The 10,047-nt window shown below is 58.9% G+C and overlaps 1 gene segment (V, D, J or C); it reads left to right on the top strand.

The window, feature by feature from the left end:
- The first annotated feature begins 419 nt into the window (after positions 1 to 419).
- Positions 420 to 1,831, top strand: LOC118623776. The segment is given in 3 exon segments: positions 420 to 765; positions 929 to 1,246; positions 1,440 to 1,831. Coding segments are annotated over 3 exon segments (1,056 nt in total).
- Positions 1,832 to 10,047: the final 8,216 nt, after the last annotated feature.

Below are 10,047 nucleotides of genomic sequence, written 5' to 3'. Positions count from 1 at the left end.
TCCCTCTCCTCCCCAGTGTGCCCTCCAGCACAGCAAAGTTGGCCCTCCGGGCAGGCTCAGCTTCAAGGCCAGACCCCTCTGGGCTCACCTATGTCTCCCCTCTGGGCCCACCTTTCATGACCCCCAAAATCTGGGAGATAGCATGGGCACACCTGCTGCACAGAGGAAGCTGAGGCTCCAGCGGTGCCCCCGGACTCAGCTGGTCGGCAGAGAGCCGTGTGTGTGCCTGTGACTCCATCCGGACGTGTCCTGTGTCAGGAGCATGTCCCAGTCTATGTGCTGGAGCTCTGAGCAGCATGTTCAGAAACAGTGCCGCTGGACTCAGCGACCAGTCCCACCCCGGGTCCCTGGCATACGAGCTCGGGGCAGTCACTAACCTCTCTGTTTCCCCAGGATAGAGGTGGGTGTTGTCCCATGGCATGGGGCTGTCTCGGGGGTCTCACAGCACGTCCTATGTTACAGTGTCCTCAGCCACACCCACACTCTTCCCACTGAGCCTTAAGAGCACCGACCAGTCCGGTCATGTGGTCATCGGCTGCCTGGTCCAGGGCTTCTTCCCATCGGCCCCCATCAACGTGACCTGGAGCCAAAGCGGGGCGGGCACCACCCTCAGGAACTATCTCCCAATGCAATCCGCCGGGGGCCTGTACACCATGACCAGCCAGCTGACCCTGCCAGCCAGCCAGTGCCCAGAGAGCGCGACATGCCACGTGCAGCACAACTCCAGCCCCAGGCAGGATAAGATCGTGCCCTGCAAAATCGAAGGTCAGGCCAGGGAGGGGGGTCCTTAGGTTCCCACTGGGGCTCCCCTCAGACAGGAGTGGGCTCAGGCTGAGCCCCCAGGGGGGAAGTCAGGAGGGGCTGGGGCTGGAACAGGAGGGAGGGAGGGGATGCATGGCCTGGGCACTGACGACTCCGGCTCTCTCAGGCTCAAACAAATGCTGCAAACCTCACCTGACGCTGCACCGGCCTGCCCTCGAGGACCTGCTCCTGGGCTCCAATGCCAACCTCACGTGTACACTCAGTGGCCTGGAGAAGCCCAAGGGTGCCTCCTTCACCTGGGCGCCCACAGGTGGAAAGGATGCCATCCAGGGGACCCCGGAGAAGGATGCCTTTGGCTGCTACAGCGTGTCCAGCGTCCTGCCGGGCTGCGCTGAGCCGTGGAAACGCGGGGAGAAATTCACCTGCACTGTCACCCACCCTGAGGTCAAGAACTCGTTATCAGCCTCCATCACCAAACCCTCAGGTGGGCCTGGACCCTGCCCGAGAGGTGCCACCCAGCACTCCACGGTGTGCAAGGCACATGCCCAAGCCTGCCCCCCAACCTCTCTGTCCCCCACCACATTCTAGAGAAGGAAACTGGGCACAGGGTGCCCAGTGGGCAGAGGGGTTCTCTCCTCCCTGCCCACACCCCTGACCTGGTTCCTCTACTCCCCCAGGGAGCTACCTCCCACCGCAGGTCCACCTGCTGCCGCCCCCCGCCGAGGAGCTGGCCCTCAACGAGTTGGTGACACTGACGTGCGTGGTGCGGGGCTTCAGCCCCGAGGATGTGCTGCTGCGGTGGCTGCATGGAGGCGAGCAGCTCTCCCCAGAGAAGTACCTGACGTGGGGCCCCCTGCCGGAGAACAGCAGAGACAGCACTTTCGCCATGACCAGCGTGCTGCGTGTGGAGGCCGAGAACTGGAAGAACGGGGACACCTACTCCTGCATGGTGGGCCACGAGGCCCTGCCCCTGAGCTTCACTCAGAAGACCATCGACCGCTTGGCGGGTAAACCCACCCATGTCAATGTGTCCGTGGTCTTGTCAGAGGTGGACGGCACCTGCTACTGAGCCGCCCCGCCTGCCCATCCCACCCTTGAATAAACTCCATGCTCAACCCAAAGCAGCTATGCATCCCTCCAGTGCCTGTCTTGACCCTCCTGGGCTGGCATCCCAATGCGCCCTCACACCCATGCGCTTGTATGTGTGTGTGAGCGTGAGTGTGAGCACGTGGTGCGCGAGAGTAAAGGCCCAGCTGGAGTGAAACCTGAAGCTGGTTGAGCCGTGTGAGGCAGACACAGCTCGGTGGGTCCTGAGAGCAATGGACTCCATGGAAGTTCCCACTTGTCTCAGAAAACCACCTCGAGGGGCAGCAGAAGAGAAAGAGGCGGGAGGGAGCAGGGCAGCCAGGGAGAGGTCTGCCACCGGGGTGCAGGGGCCAGGGCATGAGAGGAGTGGCCAGGAAAGGAGGGCTGGATTCCAGGGCCCCACACGCCCCTAGTGGGCACCACGCAGAGATGCAGGCCAGCCCCACTGACACAGAGAAAGGGAACAGACCACCTGGTGTGCACATGGGTGTGCACACACACCCTCCACGTGCTCACACTCACACAGGCACACACACGTCCTCCACGTGCTCACACTCACACAGGCACACACACATCCTCCACATGCTCACACTCACACAGGCACACACACGTCCTCCACGTGCTCACACTCACACAGGCACACACACATCCTCCACGTGCTCACACTCACACAGGCACACACACGTCCTCCACGTGCTCACACTCACACAGGCACACACACATCCTCCACGTGCTCACACTCACACAGGCACACACACGTCCTCCACGTGCTCACACTCACACAGGTACACACACGTCCTCCACGTGCTCACACTCACACAGGCACACACACGCATCCTCCACGTGCTCACACTCACACAGGCACACACACATTCTCCATGTGCTCACACTCACACAGGTACACACACATGTCCTTCATGTGCTCATGCTCATGTGAGTGCACACACACACAGGCACACACACATCCTCCACGTGCTCGTGCTCACACTCACACAGGTACACACACATCCTCCACGTGCTCACACTCACACAGGCACATACACGTCCTCCACGTGCTCACACTCACACAGGTACACACACGTCCTCCACATGCTCACACTCACACAGGCACACACACATCCTCCACGTGCTCACACTCACACAGGCACACACACATCCTCCACGTGCTCACACTCACACAGGTACACACATGCATCCTCCACATGCTCACACTCACAAAGGTGCACACACATGTCCTCCATGTGCTCATGCTCATGTGAGTGCACACACACACACACACACACACATCTGGGCCTTGCAGGTGCAAGAAGTTCACAGTCCAGCCCCAGCTCCAGGAAGGCAAGGGGAGTCCCCATCCAACCCCCCAGCAGGTTTTTTCCAGGCACAGCCCACTATTTCAGGTTCCTCCTGGTCACAGGCACCCCTGTTGCCCAGCTGGGCACAACTCAAGAAAAAGGTCTACAGACTCTCCAAGGCAGCCCTGCTCCCTTCCCAGTCCCCAGACTCAAGCCTTCCATTCCTTCTTCAGCCCAACTATGGCCCATAGGGTGGGGGCAGGAATGGGGAGGGGCCAGAGAGATGGCTCCCACCAGACCCTTCTCAGCTTCTGTGTGGGGCTCTAGCAGAGGAGGAGGAGGCCAGGGAATGGGGAACAGAATACAAAGGCAGGCCCATGACCACCTGGGACACCTGGCACCAGGGCCCCACAGGGGCAGCAAGGCCCCTGCCCTTGTTTTAGACACCTCTGGGCCTCCCTAGTGGGACATGGCCTTCCGGCAGCCTCGCTGTGCTCCCAGGGCCAAGGTGGAATGGGAACCCTACCACCCTGCCCCCTGCTCTCCGCCCGAGGCTCCAGTCACCCAAAGGCAGCAGGGAGAGTAAGGTGCTAACTGGAGAAGTGCTGCCACAGTGAAGGTGCTCCAGCCAGCAGGGACCCAGGCCCTGCCCCAGGAGGAGCTTCCTAAGGAGACCTGAAAGGGGGAGAGAGAAATGATGAGGGACTGAACCAGCAGATGCACTACAAGCAGATTGGCTCATGGACCAAAGGACATAGGATAGGTCAAAGGGTAGAAAGACGGGTGGACGGATGGATGCATGGGCGAGTGGGTGAATAACCGGATGTGTCCGAATATGCCAAGCAGGCCCTAATTCTGCTGAACATGGGAGGCCTATGCGCTAGTACCTGAGGACAGCAGGGCTGCCTGGTGGCCGCCTGGCCCTCTTGGCTCCTCACAGGTCCTCTTCACTCGTCCCTACCTTTCCTGGGAAGGCAACGGAGGGCCCTGGCCATGCCCATCCAGGCCTTAACACATCAAACCACAAACCCAAACCTATGTCTCAACCTGGAGCAGCTCAAGGGCGGGCTTGTCCGTTCCTCTCTGGTCCCACTCAGGGCCCAGGCCAGTTCACCCAAGAGCAGGGGTGTGGTGAGGACACAGCTGGGGCCGGGATCCAGGAGGCCTTGGGCTTGAGTTCACCTTGGAGCTACACAGACAGTGTCTGCCCTTCTGCCCTGCCAAGTCTCTCTCCCTAAGACGTCCTGAGACCGTCCAAGACACAGGTCCTGTGGGCATCTCAGGAGCCCCTTCCCTGGGGACCTGCCACCTCATTTTCCCTGGGGCGGCCTCAACCCTGTGAGATCAGGAACCAGCTGCTGCTGTCCCGACCCCAGGTGCTGGGGGGGGGTTTGGGCTCGGCCCCCACCCACACAGGTGCGTGCTTCACAGGCTCCCAGTATCCTGCCGGCTGCCAGGAGCTGCTTCCCTGGGTGCTGATGGACTACCCACAGGAGGGCTTTGAGGAGGATACCACAGAAGCCAGCCTGTGGCCCACCACGGTCACCCTGCTCACCCTCTTCCTGCTCAGCCTCTTCTACAGCACAGCACTGACCGCGACAAGTGTCCGAGGCCCGCCCAGCAGCACAGGGAGCCCCCAGTACTGAGCAGCAGCCAGCCAGGCACAGGTGGGGAGGCAGAGGCAGAGAGGGGGGCTAACATGGGTCGGAGCACTTGGCTATCAGGAACGTCTATGCCATAGAGGGTCTGGTCTCCCAGGGAGGTTGTTCCTCACAGACACTGAGGACATGGGCAGGCCTGGGGCCCGAGCACAGAGGTGCCCCCTGCAGTGTCAGGGCATCTGCTGCCCACTGGGTGTAGTCACTGCAAGATTCAATCCCGGCTCCCATGAGCCAGCCCGGGACTGGGGGTGGGGCACGGACAACAGCCCTGCCTGCCTCAGGAACTACCCCAGGTCCTGACCTTCCTGTGTTTCCAGGGAGGAGCATGGAAGAGCCTCCTATAGCCCCGCTGGACACCAGAGCTCAACCCACCTCGGAAGCCACACAGCCCTCCCCACACAGGCCATCCTGGTACAATAAACTCATCACAAACGCAGATGTTCTCTGATTCTGGATGAGGGGAGGAGCAGGAATGGAGAAGGCTTCAGAGAAAAGGGAAGCCATCTCGTGACCCAAGACAGGGTCACAGTGGACATGGAGATGGGGTCTTACTTGTGTAGGCAACCAGACCGGGTCCTGTATAAGGTGCAGGTCTGGGCAACAATGGGTTTCACCAAGAGGAGCATAAAACTAGATCCCTCACACCAAATGGGCCCAGCTCCCTGGTCCTGACCTCTGAGCCCTGGTCCTGACCTCTGAGCCCTGGTCCTGATCCCTGAGCCCAGGATCTGATCCCTGAGCCCTGGTCCTGATCCCTGAGCATGGTTTTGATAATTAAGCCCTGGTTCTGATCCATGAACCCTGGGCTTGATCACTGAACTCTGGTTCTGATCACTGAGTCCTGGTCCTAATCACTGAGCCCTCGTCCTGGCCACTGAGCCCTGGTTCTGATCCCTGAGCCCTGGTCCTGGCCACTGAGCCCTGGATCTGATTCCTGAGCCCTGGTCCTGATCCCTGAGCCCTGGTCCTGATCTCTGAGCCCTGGTCCTGATCCCTGAGCCCTGGTCCTGACCTCTGAGCCCTGGTCCTGATCCCTGAGCCCTGGTCCTGATCTCTGAGCCCTGGTCCTGATCCCTGAGCCCTGGTCCTGATCTCTGAGCCCTGGTCCTAATCCCTGAGCCCTAGTCCTGACCTCTGAGCCCTGGTCCTGAGCCCTGAGCCCTGGTCCTGCCCTCTAAACACTGGTCCTGATCCCTGAGCCCTGGTTCTGATCCCTGAACCCTGGTCCTGATCTCTGAGCCCTGGTCCTAATACCTGAACCCTGGTCCTGATCCCAGAACCCTGGTCCTGATCTCTGAGCCCTGGTCCTGATTTCTGAACCCTGGTCCTGACCTCTAAACCCTGGTCCTGACCTCTGAGCCCTGGTCCTGACCTCCGATCCCAGGTTCTGATCCCTGAGCCCTGGTCCTGATCTCTGAGCCCTGGTCCTGGCCACTGAGCCCTGGTCCTGACCTCTGAACACTGGTCCTGATCCCTGAGCCCTGGTCCTGATCCCTGAGCCCTGGTCCTGACCTCTGAACACTGGTCCTGATCCCTGAGCCCTGGTCCTGATCCCTGAGCCCTGGTTCTGATCTCTGAACCCTGGTCCTGACCTCTGAGCCCTGGTCCTGACCTCTGAACCCAGGTTCTGATCCCTGAGCCCTGGTCCTGATCTCTGAGCCCTGGTCCTGATCTCTGAACCCTGGTCCTGATTTCTGAACCCTGGTCCTGACCTCTGAGCCCTGGTCCTGATTCCTGAACCCTGGTCCTGATCTCTGAGCCCTGGTCCTGATCCCTGAGCCCTGGTCCTGACCTCTGAGCCCTGGTCCTGATCCCTGAACCCTGGTTCTGATCCCTGAAACCTGGTCCTGACCTCTGAGCCCTGGTCCTGATCCCTGAGCCCTGGTCCTGACCTCTGAACCCTGGTCCTGATCCCTGAACCCTGGTCCTGATCCCTGAACCCTGGTCCTGATCTCTGAGCCCTGGTCCTGATTTCTGAGCCCTGGTCTGACCTCTGAACCCTGTTCCTGACCTCTGAGCCCTAGTCCGGACCTCTGAGCCCTGGTCCTGATCCCTGAGCCCTGGTCCTGATCCCTGAGACCTGGTCCTGACCTCTGAGCCCTTGTCCTGATCCCTGAGCCCTGGTCCTGACCTCTGAGCCCTGGTCCTGATCCCTGAGCCCTGGTCCTGATCTCTGAGCCCTGGTCCTAATACCTGAACCCTGGTCCTGATCCCAGAACCCTGGTCCTGACCTCTGAGCCCTGGTCCTGATCCCTGAGCCCTGGTCCTGACCTCTGAGCCCTGGTCCTGATCCCTGAGCCCTGGTCCTGATTCCTGAGCCCTGGTTCTGATCCCTGAACCCTGGTCCTGATCTCTGAGCCCTGGCTCTAATCACTAAATCCTGGTTCTGATCACTGAACACTGGCTCTGATTCCTGATCCCCGAACCCTGGTCTTTATCCCTGAGCCCTGGTTCTGATCACTGAGCTCTGGTCTTGATCCTTCAGCCCTAGTTCTGATCCCTGAGCCCTGGTCCTGATCCCTGAGCCCTGGTCCTGATCTCTGAGCCCTGGTTCTGATCTCTGAACCCTGGTCCTGATCTCTGAGCCCTGGTCCTGACCTCTGAACCCTGGTCCTGACCTCTGAGCCCTGGTCCTGATCTCTGAGCCCTGGTTCTGATCCCTGAGCCCTGGTCCTGATCTCTGAGCCCTGGTCCTGATCCCTGAGCCCTGGTTCTGATCACTGAACACTGGTCTTGATCCCTGAGTTCTGGTCCTAAACCCTGAGCCCTGGTCCTGGTCACTGGGCCCTGTTCCTGACCACTGGGCTCTGGTCTTGGTCCCCAACCCTGTTCTTTATTACTGGGACAGGTCTTGGTCCTGTTTCCACTGGATACAGTGATGCAAGATGACAACAGTGATTCAGAGGCAGAGTAGGTGGAAATAAGACCAAGACCTTCCCAGCCATGCCCTGGATCCTGAGTACTGACCCTCTGTAGAAAGTGACCCATAGGCCGGGGAGCCTCCCAGGGGACCTTTTGCCCTCTTAGTCTGGACACTGGCTGGAGGAAGAAGTGATGACCCACCACCTGGCTGCATCCTCTCCAGGTTCCAGGGAGATACAAAGGTGCCAGGCTGGCCTGGTGGCATCAACCCCTGTCTGAGGGTCCCAGGAGAGAGGCCATCGTGGGGAGAGGACTTGGGTGCCAGGGTGGGAACAGGAGGGGGAGGTGCTGGTGTTTGTGCTCTCTTGTTTTTCTCTTTCTTCTCAAGGCTCCTGTGCCCTATCACCTGCTGAAACTTTCAAAATAACCTTGTGGGGCAGCTGAGTCATTGTGAGCACAGCCAGCCCAGGTGTCCCAGCCCGAGTCTGCTGTTCTGAGATCATGCCCCAAAACCGAGACGAGACCAGGTGGCCTGGGGCCTGGCAATGGGCCAGAGCCCAGAGGAGCCCTTCTAGAGCACTGAAGCCCCCAAAGGCCTGAAGGATGCCCCAGACCCCATTCCCCAGCAGCCCCCCCAGTCCAGGGTCATCTGGGATCACCCGGGACCAACCAATGTCAGACTGTCCCAACCAGGTCAACCAGGGTCAGAAAGGCCAAGTTCAGCTGAAATTAGACAAAGGTCAGCCCAGAGTTGGCCATGGTCAGCCAGGGTCAAACAGGTCAGCTCCAGGTCAGCCAGAGTCAATCCAAGTCTGCCAGGTCTGCCCAGGTTCAGCCTGAAAGGTGCCCAGGTGTGGGTGGACCAGCCAGCCCAGGAGACTCTAGAGTATCACAGCATCAGGCCCACTGGCCTCAGCCATCATGTCATGAAGGGTCAGGATAGGCCTCACTTCTTTCATTCCTGCCTCCCGTGTTGCTGGGAACCTTCTGGAAGGAGCAGTTTTTTTGTCACCATCTGATTGTTGTGGAGCCATGGTCAGGCCTTACAGAGGCCAAGATAAGCCAGGATTAGAGAAGGTCAGTCAGAGTCTGTCAGGGTCAGCCAAGGATCCAACAGAATCCACACCTGTCATTCTGACGTCCACCCAGTTCAGCCAGGTTGTTTGGCATCTAACTGGCCACAGGACTCTTCAGCCTATAACCATGACACCACCAGGCCTGGGTAGGATGCTGGTATTCCACAGTCTGGCATTGACTGCTGCTGCACCCCACATCCATTCATCCCTCCCTCCTGCTTCCCCTGTGCCAGACCCACAGCCAGGGCCAGAGTGGGCACAGCCCGAGAACCCGGCAGCCATCCCCTGTGGGCCCTGGGCCAGGACAGGCTCACCCCACAGGGCTTATGGCAGGGCCCACAGCCCACACCCGGGGACACGGGACCAGAGTCAGACACAGGGACAAGAAGGAAAAGAGACAAATGGGAAAGAGACAGGGACAGACTGAGACAGGGATAGGAACAGAGACAGGGATAAGAACAGAGACAGAGATAGAGACAGAGACAGAGTAAGGAATCGAGACAGGGACAGAGATAGAGACAGGAACAGACTGAGACAGAGATAGAAATAGAGACAGAGATAGGAACAGAGACAGGGGCAGAGATAGAGACAAAGACAGAGAGACAGGGACAGAGATAGACACAGAAACAGACAGAGACAGGAACGGAGACAGAGACAGAGACAGGGACAGAGACAGAGACAGAGACAGGGACAGACAGAGACAGAGATAGGAATAGAGACACGGACAGAGAAAAAGATAGAGATAGAGACAAAGACAGACAGAGACAGAGAGACAGGGACAGAGATAGAGACAGAGACAGGGACAGACAGAGACAGGAACAGAGATAGAGACAGAGACAGGGACAGAGATAGAGACAGGGACAGAGACAGAGATAGAGACAGAGACAGGGACAGAGATAGAGACAGGGACAGACAGAGATAGAAACAGAGAGAGAGACAGGGACAGAGATAGAGGCAGAAACAGACAGAGACAGAAATAAAAACAGAGAGAAATAAGGACAGAGACAGGGACAGGGACAGATGGAGACAGAGGTCGAGAAGGGAGGTGCAGAGGAGGACAGGAGAGAGGAACACACAGAGGGAGAGCCAGGGAATAAGCAGAGACAGAAAGGACAGAAAAGGAAGCCAGTGGGCTCGGGCGTCAGGTGTGGGCCTCTCACAAACATGCACAAACACCTACGTGCACACTCAGCCACACGCTCCAACCTGCACACAAAGAACATTTGCACACATCCCCAACCATTGCCTGACCTCCACACCCTCAAGGTCACACACTTCACTCACATCTAGGAATGAACAGTCACA

The sequence above is a fragment of the Molossus molossus genome, unplaced genomic scaffold, assembly GCF_014108415.1.
Source record: "Molossus molossus isolate mMolMol1 unplaced genomic scaffold, mMolMol1.p scaffold_m16_p_1, whole genome shotgun sequence".
Lineage (NCBI taxonomy): Eukaryota > Metazoa > Chordata > Mammalia > Chiroptera > Molossidae > Molossus > Molossus molossus.
Note: the sequence above shows the minus strand (reverse complement) of the source record. Positions and strands in the feature narration are given on the sequence as shown.